We start from the raw sequence: 21,323 nt of genomic DNA, 5'->3' as shown, positions 1-21,323 counted from the left end.
AATTGCCTAGTGAAGTAGCCCCACGAACTATTCCAGGCCCAACTTGAGACCTACGCCATATAAACGGGCGCCTACTCTAAGCTGTGTTGCTGACGCGTTGCGTGTAATCCCTCGTTTGACCTCGTTGTAAAACGTGAATAAGCCAGCTTATAGCTGTGTTAGTTGAAGGGAAAATTATCCCACTGAATATAATAACTACACTTGCACTGACGTTAATTGATTCCGTTTATTACCACCATACCATATTTTATTAAAAAACCGGATGCATTTATAAATCACAAATACCCATTTTATAAATGTGAGTCTGTTTTGAAAATTTGTTGGTTTGTCTTCCAGTCATACCGCAACGAAGCAACAGATCGACATGATTTTTGCATGGATATAGTTAAAGACGTGGAAAGTATGTCCATAGGGTACTTTTTGTACCGGAATATCGAAGATTTCCCATGAGTTTTATACATATCTAAATCTATACAGATGAAGTCGCAGGCATCAGCTAGTCAGTACCCTTATTATAAATGCAAAAGTGTGCTTGTTTGTTGGTTTGTTGATTTGTCCTTCAATCACGTCGCAACGGTGCAACGGATTGACGTGATTTTTTGCATGGGTATAGACAAAAACCTGGATAGTGATATAGCCTACTTTTATCCCGGAAAAAAATCAAAGAGTTCACACGGGATTTTCAAAAACCTAATTCCACGCGGACGAAGTCGCGGGCATCAGCTAGTAAAATATAAAAATACTAGGTGATGCGCGACTCCTATTTTCGGGAACCAAAAACAGCCTTTGTCTTTCCCAGGGATGCAAGCGATCTCTGTACTTTTCGTCAAAATCGGTTAAGCGATGGGCCGTGAAAAATTAGCAGACAGACAGACAGACAGACACACTTTTGTGTTTATAATATTAGTATGGATGTACGGATTGATTATTGCCAGCACGTAGAACAAGAACTTTGACGTTACTCTATTTTTATGTACACTTAAAGAGCTTCAACATAATATTGTTATAGTCTTCTCCCGAAAAGCCGCCACGGCACATACCCGTAGTTCGTATACCCGTGTCGCCATATGCATAATAAACCAAGGCTACAGGACAAGGGTAGGGTTGGCGGGCCGAGTGACGGGATCCAAATCAAATACGTCTTTCCACTGGACCAGTCACTTGACTTTAAATTAGGACGTAATAATGTGGAGTCGGAAATGCGAATAGGTGCGTGTTGGTTTTAGGACGAATTGTGTTTTACATACTTACTAGCTAATGCTCGCGACTTCGTCCGCGTGGACTACACAAATTTACACAAGTATAGTAAGTTAGTCCTTCAATCGCGTCGCAACGGTGCAACGGATTGACCTGACTTTTTGCATGGGTATAGATAAAGAAATGGAGAGTGACATAGGCTACTTTTTATCCCGGAAAATCAAAGAGTTCCTACGGGATTTTAAAAACTTAATTTCGCGCGGATGAAGTCGCGGGCATCAGCTAGTCAATTAACATATCATCTACTAGGTAATAAGGATAACTCGTGACAGACAACCCTATTGTAGAGTAGGTAAGGCAAACAAATGGGAATGCCGTGTATGTTAATATTTAGGCAACGATGAGATGAGGCTGCATCTCATACCCCTGTTCAAGATGTATGAGAACTGTATTATTGAGTTAGGTCGAAAGACGATGGATGTGGGTAGACAATATTGGAAAAGACAATTGAGTGATCAAACACAGTAACTTGACGGTATTTGAATTAAGAATGTCAATAGTGATGTCATAACTCATATTTTATGCCTCGTTATCTTCGCGTTAGGTTTAAAGACTTTATTTTCTCAAAAAGAACAAAAGTTCACTTACATGAGAACAATTTTAAACTTAAGTATAGAAGAAGACATTATTTATGATACGGTGAATTTATACAATAATAAAACTAGTACCTATATATTTAAAACTATAGTGTTTGACAATATTTTTTTAATTTTTCTTTAAATTTTGGAAAAGATTTTTCGTTAAAAATGTCTTTCGGCAAGTTATTATATAGTAGTACCATGTCGTAATGTTTTCTATGTGGAAAATTCAATCTGAGACTCTTTACTGATCTGTGCCTAATCGTTACTTAAGTTTAGTTAAAACGAGACAGAGCTAATATCTCTCACATAAATCTGTCTCGTTTTAACTCAATCTTAAGTAACGATTAGCGACTCTGAGTATGGCAGTAAGACTCAAATACATACCTGTAGTACGCGACAGGCCGAAATGGCGAACGGGATATCGCTGGGACGCCCACACACCCGCACGTCGACTGCGCTATCCCGCACCGGATTAGCGCGGGGGCTGTGCGGATGTGCGGGGCGTCCCCATCCCGATGGCCAACTCGACCTATCGCGTACAGACTGTACCTACGTTTATTTCTGATCAAAACCGACCAAGAGATTTTTCAAAAAAAATTATTACATTTTGAAGGTTATTTTAAATTAAATTAAATTAAATTAAATTTATTGGATATTATTACATATTAAATTACATATAAAATACAGATAAAAAACAAGTAATAATTAAGTAGACCTAGGTCTAATAGACGTATGAATGGGCAACCCCTGCACTAGTAAACACTGTATTACAGTGGGTTGCCTTCTCCATTTCTAAAAACTTGAATAAATGTTATTACAATTTGGTGCGCTAAGGTCGGACATGTTATACCGGTGTCTATTACAAGTGATGTATGTATGTGTGTATGTGTGTATGTGTATTATTTGTTGTTTATATTAGCTAGTTTGTTTCAATCATATTATTATATATTGTTATTATGATACTTCATAATTGAAATCTAATCAACGTTTATGGCCGTTATAAATTAATTATTATTTCGAAATTAATATAATATCCCTTGACTAAAGTTTTAATGAAGTCTATCGCGCGTGAAATTTAATGAAAAGCTCTAAACGGAAAATGGGTGTAAACAAAAGTTTATAATTTAGGCCGAGCGTCGCGATATGACCCATTACGCACGGTCGACTTAGTCGCCCGGCAACTCAGTTGACGGCGACCGTTACAATCTGTAATTTATATCCAGCAGCAGCCAGCAATGGAGTTGCTGCGCACGAAGTCGCCGCAACTCTATATGGCACGGCAATTTCCATATAAATTACAGATTCTAACGGTCGTCGTCGACTGAGTTGCCGGGCGACTAGTCGACCGTGCGTAATAAGTCTATACGTTCTATTACTGTCATTATCATCATGATCATTGATCAATCCACTGCGGGCCACTACATAGCATTGGTTTCTTATGACAATGACAAAGGTTTAGGCCATAGTCCGCCACGCTGACCAAATCCGGACTCCACACGCCTTTAAGAACTTATTGAGAGCTCTCAGACATGAAAATTTCCTCATAATATTTTTCTTCACCGTTAAAGCAAACACTTAGTACCTATTTAATTGCTAAACAGAACCCCGACCTCCACAATAGGAAGCGGACGTCTTAACCACTAGGCTATCCAGCTCTGTGTTTATTTAAGAGCTGTAAATTACAGTTTACTAGCTGACGCCCGCGACTTCGTCCGCATTGATTTAGGTGTTTAAACAATCCCGTGGGAACTCTTTGGTTCTCCGGAATAAAAGCCTATGTCACTCTCAAAGTCTTTGACAATACCCAGTACAAAAATCACATCAATCCATTCTCCGTTGCGACGTGATTGAAGGACAAACCAACAAACAAACACGATTGACATTGACACGAATGACTACACATTGGTAGTGATGTAGAATAGAATAGAATATATTTTAGTATACTTCTTACAAGTGCTTTTGAATCGTTAACTAGTTTAATTTACCACTGTTTTGGAATGCCGTTCCTACCGAGAAGAACCAGCAAGAAGCTTGGCGAAATTAGAGCTGTGATAGTCTAGTGGTGTGTTAAGACTCCCTCCTCTTATTGGGGAGGTCGTGTGACTCTGTAAAGGGAAGCTTCACATTATAGGGAGAGAAGAAACACTTAATGGATGCAATTTTCCGCTCACTAGGTGAGCGGTGCACTGTGAAACCGAGCGTGAACAGATTTGAACGCCGTGGCTTTAGTGGCGTTGTCCGGAATAGCCAATGATGTCAAGACTTTGAATAATCGCTCTTTTGTATGCATTGACAAGAGACACCATTTGTTCAGTTTAAGTCGCCGCCTTCTAATCGGAGGTCGGGAATTCGATCCCGGGCACGCACCTCTAAATTTTCGGAGTTACGCAAACTCAAATAATAAATAAATAAATAAATAATCTTTATTTTGTCAGACAACAAAGGCCCACAATATTATGAGTAACCATCTTTACCTATGTTAGTAACTATATTATAATATAATATAACGAGTACTTTGATGACAAATTTTAAAAAACTGTAAAAAATTCTTCTACAATACTCAATACTATTATTTAATTATTTTTGTGACTAAATATGTGACTAATTTTATGAAGACTATGTGCACGTTGTTAGGTATATCATAACATATTGCATGCTAATAGGCAGAATTTGGCTGTACCTTTTTGTTTTGTAACATCTCCACTGTTTACCCATATTCGCAATAAAGAAGTTAGGTATTGTATTGCATGTTTTATAAGAAACTTATTTTATGTTAGTTAATATAACAAAACTAAAGCTACGAGGGTTTCAAATGCGCCCTGGTCTGAGAAGAAATACATAACAAAGCCGAGTATTCTTTTTATTATAACCATATCAAAGCTGTTAAACCAACTCATTCCCAAGCTTGCCAAAATAAAACGTAAAATGACTTTTCACCTTAAAATCAGTTGATCTTGACACGACATCGTTTAAACGTGGACCTCTAAAAAATTTTTGTAAAGGTTTGAAACGTTTAAAGTCCGCAATCGTACCGCATACAAGCTACATGGCCTCGTTTGAAAAGGGCTTAGTCTGTCAGCTGATCCGTGCGGTTTCCGCCCCTCGGGCCCACTGACTGCAGATTATTCCAATGCACTGGCGGTTTCTCTAACCATTTTGTAAATATAAAGTACGCTTCCACCCTTAGCGTTTTAATTAGCATTTCTTGCCACAAACATCGTCTAAACCGATGTCTACGGCTGCATGTAAGTTTACTAGTTTATGCTCGCGACTTCGTTCGCGTGGAATACACAAATTTCAAACTCCTATTTCACCTCCTTAGGGGTTCAATTTTCAAAAATCCTTTCTTAGCGGGTGTGTCATAGTCCAGTAGTTTGAGCTGTGCGTTGATAGATAAGTCAGTCAGTCAGTCACCTTTTCCATTTATATATTTAGACTAGATGATGTCTGCGTGAATTTAGGTTTTTAAAAATCCTCTGGGAACTCTAATTTTCCTGAATAAAAAGTAGCTTGATGAAAATGTCCTTACATAGGCTACTTTTTAGCCCGGAAAATTACAGAGCTCTTATCTTTTGACTGTATCAAGTGATCCAAATTCCTTTGAAAAGAAACACAACTCACGAAATACATACAGTTCCGCAGTCAAAAAAAAGCACAGAGGATTCTCGCGTTTGTTCATCCGAGTGAACTCGATGCACAAAGGCACTTTGCGTGCCTCATGAACAGAATTACACAAGCCTGTGAGGAGATGGAATACTCGCGTCGGCTTGTAATGATGAAATTTAGGCTTATCAAAGTTCACGGAACTAGTGAACCGTATCACTTTTAACTATGTCGCTTTTATGTCAATCGAAATTCAAAATGCTAATAAAGTAATAAATGAAAGAATAATTCAAAAATATTCAGCAATGTGAATATAAAGACTTGCTATCTTTTGACTGTATAAATTCTTTTGAGTGCCAAATTCGGTTGAAAAGAAACATGACTCACGAAATACAGTTCCGTAGTCAAAAAAGCACAGAGGATTCTCGCGTTTGTTCATCCGAGTGAACTTGATGCACAAAGGCACTTTGCGGCACGTTCATGTACAGAATTACACAAGCCTGTGAGGAGAGGGAATACTCGCGTCGGCTTGTAATGATGAAATGTAAGCTCATGAAACAGCTGTGTCAAAGTTCACGGAACCAGTGGATCGTGTCACTTTTAACTATGTCGCCTTTATATCATTCGAAATCGTAAGAACGCTAATTGAGATATGAATGAAAGAATACTTCAGTCCTTTGGAGGACTTGTTAGGTCGCGGTAGCTTATATTATCTACCACAGAATATAGAAATCTATACTTATGATACGGTATTTGACAACTAGTCAAATCAGTAACTTTTTATCAAACTTCAAAACGCGTGCTTAGTATGCGAGATTCTATGAAATACCGGCATGTGACGTAACAATCATTTGACGTGCTTTTTTTAGTTCAATCGATTATTTAAAATGGTTATTACTCTTAAAACTAACAAAGGATGTGGATTTTACGTATTTTGGAAGACCCTCTACTTAATAATTACTGAGAAATAATTTAATTTTGATATAGGAAAACCCAATTAAAAAAAAACAGATTCAGTTTCAATGTTACACGGTCATTACATGCAAATCTTTAAATACGTGTGACTTTTTGGTTAGTCGAAATACGCCCAACTACTTTCAAACTCGTCCGAGATTTTTTTAATTTGCATAAACTAAGGGATGATTTATGCTAGACCGTGCCGAGCCCGTGCCTTACCGCGTCTGACGCACTGTATTGGGAATTTGTATGAGGTCACATCAGACTGTGCCATGTCCGAGTCATCCGAGCCTCGTCGTACTGAGTTTCTTCATACAAAATTGCAATTCGTGGATTGTCTGCGCGTCGGGTGTGCCTCGGACGTGGCACGGCTCAGGCCAGGCACGGTCTAGCATAAATCATCCCTAACACGTGAGTTGAGCCGTCAGACATTCATAATTTCTATTTTTATTGGGGATCCTCTCGTCGGGCCATACAATTAGCTTAATAAATCATTCACTCGCAAAAAAATCAGTGTATAAAATAAAACAACTTTTAAAATATTTGCTTAAGCTAATGATCGCATTGCGTTGCAGTTCATTCAGTATCGTTACGCGATTCGTAAATCAATCATTCGTTTCGTAAATAACGGGATTGGCTCTCTTGTGATTGGTTTAAAACATTGGCAGCTGTATGTCCTTAAAATGATCAAATTGTTTAATAATATGGCTAATTCTGTTGTACACAATCTCTAAACTAAACAATGCCCTATCCGCGGAAAGAAGTTTGTATAGCGCTCTCTCTGTTGCGTAATCCCATACAAATTATAGAGACAAAAATCTCAGTGGGCGCTAACCATTTTGAGTCACTAACCAATCACAAACGAAACTATGTTTTAAAAGGTTTTATGAAATTTTCGAATTGAACTTCGAATGTTTTTTGAAAACATGTTTGTGTTTGGTTGGTGCCTCAAAATGGTTAACGCTCACTGAAATTTTTGTCTCTATCATTTGTACGGGATTACATAACAGAGAGGGCGCTATACTATCTTTTTTCGGCGGATAAAGTATAATAAACACAAGTCAAGTGTCAGTCATAACTCATAATATGAACTGGTAATATTACTGAAAAAATTAATCAATGATGAACACAAAGTATCGCCCCTTTCAAAGTTCACTGCAATATCCGACATGATAAAACTTCGGCTTTGTTCACGAATAAAAAGGTGATTGATGTGCGAAGTCCCGCATATTGATGCAATGCAGTTTCTATTGAGGCTCGAACTTGGATACCTCATCATAGAATAGTGAACGACGTGTAATTGATTGATAGAAGCTACCTACTCCTCTATTGCCAAGATAATCTCAATGCTTTTAAACCGACTTCAAAAGGCGAGGACGAGGCTTTTTCCACCAACGAGCACGAAAACGAGGTGCCGATGTATCGAGTCACAAAAAAATTAAGAGTGAATGGTTCGTGCGGCTAATTGGCATCGGCTCATGCGATAAATTATATTAATTTAATTTTTAGTAGACGGTTTTTATTTATTTAAAAAATATATTCATAGAATTCTTTGTGACGACCTCTCTGGCGCAGTGGTGAGGTGGTGATTCCCGACGGATCCAATTTGGAAATTTATATTGTTTCTGCACTGGTCTACGAATGCGCATATCATACACGTAAAACGGCATATTTATAGCTACAGATGTACTATTAATATTAGCATGTCGGTGACGCGAACTTGAGGTTTTTACCCATCCCATATCGCCCAGCGGGCGTAAAGAAGATTTCACCAATATTGTAAGAGAGGAATCGTGGGCACGAACTACTACTATCTAGATAAAACTAAGCCTAGTAAGTAGTAGCTAATAGATAAAACAGAACTGCGTCAAATACTAAAATTTGCTTAATTACTGAACACTAATTGATTTGCGAACCGCACTGTGTTATTGACAGACTCAATGCACTGCAGTATATTATTTATTTATACAAGTTTATTTCAAACATCATTATTAGCCTTATTAAGTTAGAGTTTATTATAATTTATAAGCAATAACTTCGCACCTAGGATTTGAATAATGTCATTTTTATATATGATTCTGTCGGTGGTCCAACAAAAAAAAATACACGGTACCGGAATTTTATCCATACTAATATTATAAATGCGAAAGTGTCTGTCTGTCTGTTAGCCTTTCACGGCCCAACCGTTCAACCGATTTTGACGAAATTTGGTACAGAGTTAGCTTATATCCCGGGGAACGACATAGGCTCCTTTTTTTCCCGGAAAATTGAAGAGTTCCCACGGGATTTCAAAAACCTAAATCCACGCGGACGAAGTCGCGAGCATCATCTAGTTTGCAAATAAACCAAAATACTTTTTTCGTTATCTAAATATTTAACAAGTTGTACTTAATTAAAAAAATTATAACACGACTATCCTACCAAAAAACGAACGAAAAAGGAAATAGAAATCACATATAGATAAATTTAAAATTATAAGAGTAGGTAGTATTATGCGGTTGAAATGATTAAAATTAATTTACATTTAATAATTTATCATAGAATGGAGCAGATTGTGGTTATTCGATTTCAATGTACCAATAATGTACTAGTGAAACATTTCACAATTTTTTTGTAACTTTTTCTATTAAAAATCTAGTTTCAAAACGTGTTTTATGTACTCCGATAAACATGTCTCGCGGCAAAAATCACTCTAAAACAAGAGAAGCCATCGGGTGATTGATTTGTGAACCGCATAGCGATATTGCGATATTGCGATGCACTGCAGTGTTAGTCGTTTAGGCGTTACGTAGGTGACCGACTTTTGTCGGTACTAAATCACTGACTGACAACAGATAGAATCACGATTTTCACTACCTCCCTGATGCAGTGTGCACTTTTGTTCTTCTAAATGGGACCATGAGATGTCGAACCTAACTTTACCCCGGTGTCCTTTTAAGGGTTCCATACCTCAAAAGGAAAAAAGGAACCCTTATAGGATCGCTTTGTTGTTTGTCTGTCCGTCGTGTCTGTCAAGAAAACCTATAGGTTACTTCCCGTTGACCTAGAATCATGAAATTTGGTAGGTGGGTAGATCTTATAGCACAAATAAAGGAATAAATCCGAAAACCGTGAATTTGTGGTTACATCACAAAAAAAAATGTGTTGGTAAGATTAGATAGATTGTCATTAACTTGCAATGTTGCACATAGAAATGTTAAAATATCTTGTACGATGGTACGGAACCCTTCGTGTGTGAGCCTGACTCGCACTTGACTGGTTTTTTTCATGAAAACAGGGTTCAGTGACAGGGGTCGGGCTCGGGGCTCTAACAAACCATCTCAATCCAGAACAACGGAGGCATATGTAGGTACTTATGACCATAATAATTACATTGGCGATAAATATCGGTGAACATTTACTAGCAAATCTCCTATAATAATCTGATTAAAACAATTCGTACAAATATTTTGATGAAACAACACCGCAATATCCGAAAGTTATATAAAAATTTCAGTCTGTAGACAACATTAAACGTTAAAGCCATTGAATATTTACCTCGTTTTCTGTTAATATTCCACTATATTATGAGCGGGAGGCGCTGACCGTTGGAAAAGCTCGGCTTTGTGTGCGCTAGACTTTATTCATCGCTCAAAATATTGGGCGTTTTATATCTAAGGGCCTAATTACACCGGGCTGCGGGACTGACTCGTGTTTTAATATCTTTATGGACTCGCTCATTCGTGAGATGAAAAATTTTAGCTTAATAATTTACTAATTTCATTTGAAGTTTTGAATTTTATGTGCCGTGTTGGTTACTATATGATTTTTAAGGTTCCGCAGCGGAAGGGTGCAAACGGGAAAATCAAAAAGTGGTAGGTATTTATTTCTAGTTCGGTGGTACGGAACCCTTGATGTGCGAGTCCGACTCACGTTTGATCGAATTTTTTAATAAGTAATGTCCAACAAATCAAATTGAAGACATGTCATACATTAAAGAAATTAGAATTGTAAAGATTTTCAATCGTCAACAATTTTTTTTTAAGCTTTCATCCATGCGCTACATTAAAATTTATCCGCGACGGTGTGTTTGCGACTTTTTTATGTCCAATCAATAAATCTAGGACTTGTAAAGTTTCACACCAGCTAAACCTTATCTCATAGAGTTTCGACTTTAAAATAAAAATCCAAAAACCAGACTTTAGTTTTAAAAACATTTAAAAGAGAGCAAACACCATAAAAATACAGGTACGCCCTTATATAGAGCCTTCTTTTTCACCATAGGTATACATAAAACGATAAATGTATCAAAAGCGTAACACGGAGTGACACCATCGCGCGATTCTATCGGCGCAATGAGATATAAAATGAAATTCAGTGGTCTCACATAAAGGTTCGTACGCACCTGAGCGGCGCGGCGCGGCGCTTCAGCGAGCTGCACGTCGCGGCACAGAGCTTCAAAATATCATTTCTATCATTTTGTATCGCGCATATCGCACTAGAGCGGCGCTGCACAGCGCTTCACCGCGCGTTGCCGCGCGGCACGGCTGGAGAGAATATTTTGAAGCGCAGCGAAGCGACGCGCAGTGCAGTGACGCTAGTGCGACATACCCAGCGGCGCGGCGCGGCGCTTCGCGCTCGTACGCGAACGGGTATAAAAATGACGCGCAAGTGACGCGAGGTGCCGCGTACTGAAGTTGTAGTGCGGTAGGCACCGTCGAGCGGCCTGAGGTGACGCGTTCTGCAGTCGGACTGAAGCGCCGCGCCGCGCCGCTCAGGTGCGTACGAACCTTAAAGGGGATTACCCGTGTCCCGGAATTAATCTGATCGCCTCTGTTCAAATTGTTACACAGTATTTCATACTTATTTAGTCGACCAACGATATCATGGTTGGCGCTTTTATTTTTAACTGGCTAAGGCCCGCGACTTCGTCCGCGTGAATTTGCGTTTCTAAAAATCCCGTTTCTGATTTTTCAAATTCTCTTTGATCTCCCGGGTTAAATAATATGTGCCTATGTCGTCCTTCAGTTCTTCAACTGTAACCATGCAAAAAATCACGCAAATTAGTTGCTCTTTTGCTACGTGATTGAAGGACAAACCAACAAACAAACCCAGTTTTACATTTATAACATGGGTAGTAATAAAGTAAATACTGTGAGCGCACCAGTGCATACATGATCCCTCGCCTAATAAATACTTAACATAATAAAATAAGAACTGAACTAACCAGATTTAATTTAAACTATAAGCTAAAATCCTATTATATTAACAAATTGTAACGATCCCCATTTTTGTATTAAATGTAATGTAATAAGTGCTTCAATTTACATTGTTTATAGAAGCACTATTATTATGTATTAATAAGTAGACGGAATTACACACTTTTTAAACCTTCGTGGTTTTTTGCTGTGTCTAAATTGAATTTGTTAAATATTTTCTATGATGGGAATTAAAAAAAAATAGCGAGTAAACGAGCACTGCGAGCGTGATGTTAAATTATTATTTATCGCAGAACTACTCAAGGCTTAGCTATATTGTAAATTTCTAAATAATTAACGTTGAGGGCGTTTGTACACTCATTTTTAATCGATTCGTATTCGTCTTCGTAAAAATACGATTCGAAGTGTCCGTCATAAAAAGTAGACGTGCGCTTGTGCATTCGTTTGATTTATATTTTGACGGATCCGTATTACAAATCAAATGAATGCATCCGCAGGTTATGTGGGTGTTTTAGTACAAGTTTTCCCAATCTTAATGAAAATGCTCATTCTCGCCTTACCCATCGATATAAATGACAAAATATGCCCAAGCGAACAAAATTTTTCACGGTTTTGGAACCAAATAAATCAGCGCCACCTCTTAGATACTAATGAACGACCCGTTTGAAATCCAGACGTCACTGAGGTTGCATTGGTGCTAAAGCACTAATGAGTCGATACCATTTTGTTTGTTCAATGGTCATGTCCATACAAACTAATATATAAGTCAATGGCCTTACCAGTAAGATCTCAGTAGTACGGGCGTGGCGGTCTACTCAATCAGTAGGTTTTATATTGATTGCCGTAACTTCTGCTCGGGGAAACTTTAGCGTCTTGTTGCCGAAGTTTTGCCGCGGTGCTGTTACGATACGGAACAAATACCGAGCCATCGACCGGATGGTACGTTTTGGTAGTTGGTATCTGAGAGAAAACTGCTGGTTATTTGTATCTGTTCATTGAAAAGTTTGCAGCGAGGTAAACAAGTCGAGGATTTACCAAATCCAGTGTGTCAATTATGTATGCGATTGGCATGTGATGGACGACGTGGATCTCTCAATGAAAATGCTCATTCTCGCCTTACCAGTAAAATTACAAATTAATTAAAAAATTAACAAATATTATAAGAAAAAGTAGACCACATTAGTATCTACGTTGCACTCATGCGAAGCCGGGACGGGTCGCTAGTAATATACATAAACGAAAATCTTTCGAAGTTAGCTCGGAACTGCGACGTCAAAGGAGATTAGGTTCACTCACAGCTAACCGTACACACACCGGCTTGCTTACAGTTAACCAAGTCTTCCTACATGGCTAGTGGTCAGTGCTAAACATTATACAGTGCTTAAACAAAGTAAACATGGCGTGGGGATACTGGTCTGCGTCATCCGTGATGCCCGATCGAGGCCGGAGTCCTCGAAGAGCTGGTACTTCTGTCGTCCACTCACATCCGAACCCGCCCACCGCGAGAGAAGTCATGGAGACACATGACGATCAAAGTATCATACATACCGCTTCAACGTCAAGAGATAGTAGGGATCATTCCGCGTCTCCTCACTCTTCGTCAAATGGTGGACATTCTCATCACCACGAAGTGAGGCATGCGGTGCCTGCGAGTGCGTTATTCGGGGAAAGTTATGGGGAGCTTTCTAGACGACCATCATTGGACTTAGGATCAGTGCGCAGTGCTTTAGCATCGTGTTCGGGTGGTGGGACCTTAAGTGCTGGCTCCACTTTGACGCGTGGCGGAACGTTGGCGGACTACCTCCCCCCTACGCCGTGCCCGCACCACCACCGCGTGTACGTGGACCATCACAAACATTACGAGCAGCCCATACAACCTGTGCATGTGGGTGTGCCCCATCACTCACACTCGCACGCCTCGAGTCGACACCACACGGATGATGAAGATGACCTCGAACCGGCGTACGCTACAGGTATGTAACTGGGTCCCCACGCTAATACATGCTCGGCGAGCAAGCTTGATAAAGCATTGAGTTGCTACATTTTGCGTACACATTCGAATTTGCTTGAACGTAGAGCATGTATGCACGTGAAGACTTAGCATTTAGTTATCTTTAAAAATAATCGTACTGTATAGCTAATTCTGTTGTACACAATCTCTAAGCTTAAATGACAGAAAGGTATTGTTATCCCTTTCATAATGTTATTTGTGGAAAAGGACGACACTAGGTAGATATAGAGGGATATACATATACCTATTAATTTAGTTAAACTTAGGGCCCTGAGATTGTGTACAAACCAATTTAGTCATCAAGTACGTACCGAATAAGTTTATTTCAACTTTTTTATCGTTTAATCTATAAATACTCGTATAAATGTTTCTTTTGTGTTTTATATTTTTGTATGGCTCCATAAAAAATGAAAACTATATTATTATTGCCAGTACAGTGTTATCAAGGGGCGAATAAAGTTGCTACGGGGACAAATTATCTCCTTATTTCGCTTTATACTATCGCTTTATAACTAAGTTCTGGCATAAACGACTAACTTTATCCCTATCTCTATCTATCTATTCTCTTCTTACTCGCCTAAAGGACTAGTTTATAAAGATACACTTCAACGTAACTCTATTTAAGTATCAAAGTCTAACCGCCGCACTCAGAGTCGCTAATCGTTACTTAAGATTAGGTTAACTTTCTCACTATTAGCTATAATGTACCAAGAATATCAGGATTTACGCGATCCACAATAATTGCGATTGTTGCAATAATGTTTGAAATATCTAAATATATAAAAGGAAAAGGTGACTGACTGATTGACTGTGAATGACTGACTAATCTATCAACGCACAGCTCAAACTGCTTGACGGATCAGGCTGAAATTTGGCATGCAGATAGCTATTATGACGTAGGCACCCGCTAAGAAAGAATTTCAAAAATCCTTCAATTCAATCAATTTTGGTTGGTTTGGTTTGAAATTTGTGTAGTCCACGCGGACGAAGTCGGGAGCATAAGCTAGTGGAAATATATAAGAGGAAAAGGTGTCTGACGGATCTATCAACGCAGAGCTCAAACCACTGGACGGATCGGGCTGAAATTTGGCATGCAGATAGCTATTATGACGTAGACATTAGCTAAGAAAGGATTTTGAAAAATTCAACCCCTAAGGAGGTGAAATAGGGGTTTGAAATTTCTTTAGTCCACGTGGACGAAGTCCATAGCAGTGCGGCTCCGCAACGCACCGGAAACGCATCGTGAAGCCTCAGTCTTACTTTTACTTTAACGCGTCGTGTGTGTCCAAGCCTTAATGACCGGCGATAAGTAGGCCACGGGCCGCAGAGCACATTAGCAGCAAGTCCAGCAAAGTTTAATTGCCACGATACTTGGCAAGTGCCCGTCAACTTGGCGAAGGCCGAAGCGTCAGAAACTTGGCCGCGATAATTTCGCACTATTACTAAGTATTGACGACCGAAAGTTCTAGTCGAAATATCTTCGGGAACTATGTAGGCGGGTAGGTACAACAAAATCCTTAATTGCTTAGGTACTCAAATACTGATTCTGAGCACAACCTAATTTTAGAGTATTCGTATCCTCTTCTTACTAATATAATATGAAAAGGACAGACGCAGATTGGGGCCGATTCTCTTGTACACAATCTCTTAACTAAACTAAATTAACAGGTCTAAATCTAGTGCTATCCTTTTCCGCAAGCAACATAATGAAAGGGATAGCAATAGATTTAGACGTGCCATTTTAGTTTAGTTTAGAGATTGTGTACAACGGAATTAGCCACAATGACAGTTTTAAATTAAATTTTTAGATTTAAAGTTCATGTTCTGTCCCTTTTCAAACTTGTTAAAAAGAAAAGGATGTCGATACTCTAAATTTAGTTTAGAGAAAGACAACGGAATCGGTGACAATATAATTCCATAGTCATTGTGAACAGAGTACCTACTAACTTTGAGCATAGAACATGACTAAGTGAAGCGAAAACCAAACTCAAGAAGGTCTAAAGCGTCGGGCCAATCGCGGCGCTTACGCGTTTCTTCAAGACGGTTTCTGCGATGTGTTTTTCTTTCTACTAAACGAAGGAAAACTAAAGAATACAATCATCATCATCATGATCAACCCATCACCGGCTCACTACAGAGCACGGGTCTCCTTGCATAGTGGGAAGGGTTTTGGCCATAGTCTACCACGCTGGCCATGTGCGGATTGGTAGACTTCACACACCTTTGAGAACATTATGGAGAACTCTCAGGCATGCAGGTTTCCTGACGATGTTTTCCTTCACCGTTAAAGCAAGTGACATTTAATTATTAAAAACGCCAGAGCTCCGAAAAGTTAGAGGTGCGTGCCCGGGATTTTTTTTTTTTTTTTCTCTTTATTTTGACCAAAATAATTAATGTACATTTATCCGCTTTACATCCAAAAACTCTCTAGAGTTTGTGTGAATGTTGCACATTCCTCTTATGATCTAAACTAAGCTAGAAATCGATGCAACCAGGGTGTGAGTAAAATATCGAACCCCCGACCTCCGATCAGAAGGCGGACGTCCTACCGACTAGGCTATCACAGCTTTTTTTGAAGAAGAATACAATACCAGTATCGAATAGCTATCGTACGTTGTAGTATATAGGGATGTATCATATTGCCAATGCGACTCCGGGTCTAATTACGCGCTGGCGTATCACATTGACCTCAATTGGACCAAGGTGAACTTACCGGCCACCTTGTTAGACATTTCTTGTTATGACAACTATTTATAGGGTTCCGTACCTCAAAAGGAAAAATGGAACCCTTAGCGGATCACTTTCTTGTGTTTCTATCTGTCGGTCTGTCATTTCAAGACCGTTCTTCTAAGGCGCGCGTGACGATCATCATCATCAACCGATAGACGTCCACTGCTGAACGAAGATCTTTTGTAGGGACTTCCACACGCCACGGTCTTGCGCCGCCTGAATCCAGCGACTCCCTGCGACTCGTCTGATGTCGTCCGTCAACCTAGTGGTAGTCTTCCAACACTGCGTCTTCCGGTGCGAGGTCACCATTCAAATTAATATGTCTACGGCCCCTTGAATCTGTAAAAAAATTAAACTTCTGATTCAACGTATTCAAAAACATACTTTTTTTTATTCAAATACAAGTTAGCCCTTGACTGCAATCTCACCTGGTGGTAATTGACGATGCAGTCTAAGGTGGAAACGGGCTAACCTGGACAAGGTATGGCAGTTTAACCTTAATAACGAAACAGAAGGAATACTGAATTTTGAGCAATTTAAAAAAAAACACATGAACAAATATACATACGAGTATATATCTGACAGCCAAAAATAGAAAGCATATGAAAGTATATGAATTCTGCACGTTTTAATGATTGTATCTCTAATATTTTAATTTTTCGTTGCAGACCAGTGTTATTTTAGTATCCGTGTAATAAAATAGATTAAGAATGAATCAAGTCGAAATACAATTTATAGCGATGAACTTTATATAAGTACATAAAACTGAGATGAATATAAAACTGTTTACGAGCACTTCGCGTACTTAGTTACACTAGTTTTACTGCTGGCCCCCGTGCTGGGTCGTATATTTTACTTTTATTCGTTAAGCACTAAAATAGAAGTATACAGGCCGCATTCGTACAACATTAAACATAGATGAAGTACCTACCTATTATTTCACTTTGCATCAATACTTGAGAATTAGTCTTCTTTATACATAAACTAGCTGCCCTGGCGAACTTCGTTCCGCCTAACAGTCGATCAATTTGTTTAAATTTTTTCTCCGTAAGAACCATCCTCGTACTTCAAGGAATATTATAAAAAAAGAATTAGCGAAATCGGTTCAGCTGTTCTCGAGATTTGCGATGACACATTTAATGATTCATTTTTATATTATAGACTAGCGGATACCCGGCGTGTGCTACGATCCTTTAAAAAAAGAATGTGCCTTATGCATTGTTTTAGTAATCTAAAACCATCTTCGCATTATTTTCTTTCTAATAAAACCGAGTTGGGGCACATCGGTTGGATGGTTTCAAATTCTATAGTGGTCATAGGTAGAAACATTTTGTATGCATGTTTAACTTCCGCCTTCCGGTTCCAGACAGCGCAGTGTTGGTAAGCCCCCCCTCCCCCCATTAAGTGGGCAGACGACATCAAACAAGTCGCAGGGACCGCTGGATTCAGGCGGCGCAAGACCGTGGCGAGTGGCCCTACGAGAGTCTTATGTCCTGCTGTGGACGTCTATCAGTTGACGATGATGATGATGCATGGTTGTTTTTCTATTTTAAAATAGTTATACAACAGTTAGGTTTTAACCTATTTATAGAATGCGTACAATAATGAACGTAGGGAACTAGGTCGCCTGGCCGTTGTTGGGCCACCCGGTGAATGGAACGAATAATTACATTCGCTCACTCGCCGCAAAACGTTCCCGTTCATTCATTCACCTGTTCTTATCTCTGTTCTGCAAAATTGACTCGCTCACAAGCGTATACGTAAGCGAGCTATACTTTTTTAACATTTTATAAGATCATCAACACCATGATGAAGGCATCGCCTCGATGGTCCACTACTGAGCACAGGTCTCTTCCCATAATGAGAACGGTTTAAGTCATTTAAAAGTACTTGTAAAAGTTTAATTGAATAAAAATATTTTGATTTTGATAGTCTGCCACGCTGGCCCAGTACGGATTGGCAGACTTCGCATACCTTTGAGAACATTATGGAGAATTTCTCCATCATGCAGGTTTCTTCATGATGTTTTCCTTCACCGTTAAAGCGAGTGATATTTAATTGCTTAAAACGTATATAATTCCGAAAAGTTAAAGAGGCGCGTGCCTGAGGTAGAACCCCCAACCTCCCGAATAGGAGGTGGACGTCACAACCACTAGCCTATCATCGTCATGATCAACCCATAGCTGGCTCGCTACAGAGCACGGGTCTCCTCTCAGTTGAGAAGGGTTTGGCCATAGTCCACCACGCCAAGTGCGGATTTGCAGACTTCACACACCTTTGCAAAACATTATAGAAAAAGCGAGTGATAATGTCTTAAAATATAACTGCGAAAAGTTAGAGGTCCAAGCCCGGGATCGAACCCCAACGTCCCGAATAGGAGGTGGATGTCGTAATCACTAGGCTATCACGGCTTATAATCTATATCAATATAACAACATTATACCATTTTAAGGGCAGATGAATGCAAAGTCGACTTATACAGGAACTTTGTCATTAGAAATTAATTCATCAATGTATTTTCCCAAATTTATTACCATTTTAATCAACTAAGCAAGTTTTGAACAATTTATGTCGCTGATAAAGTTAATGAGTAAATAATTTATTACGTTATACAACTTTGGTCCTACTTAAGCGAAGTAACCCTAAAGCGCTGCCCAACGCTATCCATACAAACGTAGTTTAGTTCTCATTTGAATAGGGTCTTGGAAACTAGTTATTAAAATGACCTGATTTTTTGTATAGCGGTAATAGAGCTAGAATTCAGTATTAAAGAGAATAATTTTAAAAAGTCATGATTTTTATTTATTTTTAAAATAATTACTTATTAATGATTAATGACGTCACAAGGCGTAATTAATGATAATTTTTTTAAAAAATTTTAACATAAAAAATATTATACTTACCTCAGAAATTACCGTATTTTTATGTTAATTTTTTTTTTAATTGTCGTTTACGGATTGTGACGTCACTAATCACCTTCTGTTCAGCGTAGGGTTTATGTTAAAAAATTAATAAAATCATTTTTTTATTATTCTCTTTAATAATTAATTCTAGCCCCATAAACTACCGCTATACAAAAAAATCACATCATTTTATTACTACAGTTCAAGACCCTATTACCTATCTAAACAACGTTTGTATAAAGAGCCGCGCCGGAGAGCGCGCTTAGAGTGACTTTTCTTAATATCTTCAGGTCATTGACGTTTCATATTATAATATATACAAGTTTAGGCATTACTTAAGTACGGAAACAAACCTAACCGCAGACCAGTAGATTAGCTTTAACCTTTTTATTTTGACCAATAGCTGCTTATTTTAATTAAACATAAAGATCGCCCGATGTCGTACCAACACGCAACCTGTGAGGAAAGAGAAAGAGCATTGAAATGTATTTAAGTATACAAGTAAGGTCACTCGAAGAGGTGTGCCATACAAAGTGACAGTTGTTTTTTGTGCCGATTCGAAGCATCCCACCGAGGCGAGCGTACCGAGAACTAAAATTGTCACTTTGTGTCAAAAAGTCTTTGTTGACACTATTTTGACAGATGTCTCATCACTAATAACCAAATTTTGGTACCGAGTACGGATTGACGTGATTTTTTGCATGGATATATTAATTAAAAACCTGGAGAGTACTTTCTATCCCGAGAAATCAAAGAGTTCCCACGGGATTTTTGGAAACCTAAATCCACGCGTACGAAGTCGCGGGCATCAGCTAGTAATTTAAAATTTAATAGGGTAGTTTACACCAAGCGAGAAAAATTCAAAAATGTTATGGATAGTATTAGCAATAAGCAATCGAAAAAAGTTAATTTCAGCTTATTAAATTGTATAATGAATTTTATACTTCATTTTAAAGATTTCATTTTTTTAATCTGTTCTACAAATATCCAAAACGGATGATTCCGTAGCTGCCATATTAATTCCGACTGTGACGTCACATGGATTGAAATCGTATGTAATGTATTTCACTATGAAAACACCGTTGCTTACCAATCTGTGTGACGTCCGTCATGACAGCTCATGAACGTAAAAAGATGGCGGGTAGCGTTTTCGCGGTGAAATTTGAAATGCAAAATTAAAATGCATTTTTATTGCACTTATCGATCGTGTAAATTTTTTGTAAATTTTTGGTGTGTTATTATCACTTTAGGATCAAATTAAGACACTTTTCAAAAAAGGGTAAAATTCTCTATTGTAATATTGCAATGTGTAGTGGATTCAATGCAATGGCGTCACACTCCGTGATGTGACATCGGCTTTATTTATTTCATGAAAGCCGTTAATTTTCGGAATGTTAACAAAATCAGAGGAAATTGGCAGCTATTTCCGTATATATATGACTCATAAAAGCGTGCACGGTTTTGAATAGTTACTTCCGTGATATAATCTGATTTTGAATTTACAGCGAAAATTAATAGCGTTGCTGCGAGTGTAACTAATATTAATTGTGCTATATAATCGTTTATCCTAATCTAGGACAATTACAGAATTAATGTTTATTGAACATGATTAGTACTAATAATGTTTTCCAATCTGGATTTAGTGAAACGTTGTGCAATAAGGACTCTCCATACAGTACATGGCCAGCGTACTCTTAAACCTTTATCCATTCTGAGAGGATTGGTTGGCCAACATTTTCGCAAACTTTTTCATTTAAGTATAGGCTAATTTTATTTCCGTGGAATTCTCACGTTTCTTAATGTTACCAGAGATAAAGGAGTTCCCACAAATGATGATAAAAAATTCAAATAAAATATAAATTAGCTATGGATTCGAAGTATTTTTATAAAATCGTAAGTTTGTACAACGTAATGTCGAAAGAAATCCGTAATAATCTACAAACAAACTACACATCAACTACAAATCTACTATCTCCTTCTAAAGATCGATGTACATTACTTTCTGCCGCGTACTGTACTTTGACTTACGTTTCAGTTAAAACGAGACAGATTAATATTAGCGATATAACGCTATCTCGTCTTA

General features: G+C 38.4%; 1 protein-coding gene across 4 annotated transcripts in view; it reads left to right on the top strand.

Moving 5' to 3' along the window:
- aPKC (protein kinase C iota type) overlaps positions 1 to 21,323 on the top strand; it is a 269,251-nt gene that overhangs the window by 116,981 nt on the left and 130,947 nt on the right. The window contains exon 2 of one of the 4 annotated variants that reach the window (XM_069504909.1): positions 12,925 to 13,569. The exons of the other annotated variants lie outside the window; for them this stretch is intronic. Within the exon in view, the coding sequence (XP_069361010.1) occupies positions 12,993 to 13,569 (577 nt within the window). The 5' untranslated portion in view covers positions 12,925 to 12,992. The remainder of the gene's footprint in view (positions 1 to 12,924; positions 13,570 to 21,323) is intronic. 4 annotated transcript variants of the gene reach the window in all.

This window comes from Maniola hyperantus, chromosome 19 (assembly GCF_902806685.2).
Source record: "Maniola hyperantus chromosome 19, iAphHyp1.2, whole genome shotgun sequence".
Lineage (NCBI taxonomy): Eukaryota > Metazoa > Arthropoda > Insecta > Lepidoptera > Nymphalidae > Maniola > Maniola hyperantus.
The sequence above is the reverse complement of the archived record's forward strand: the minus strand, read 5'-3'. Positions and strand labels throughout refer to the sequence as shown.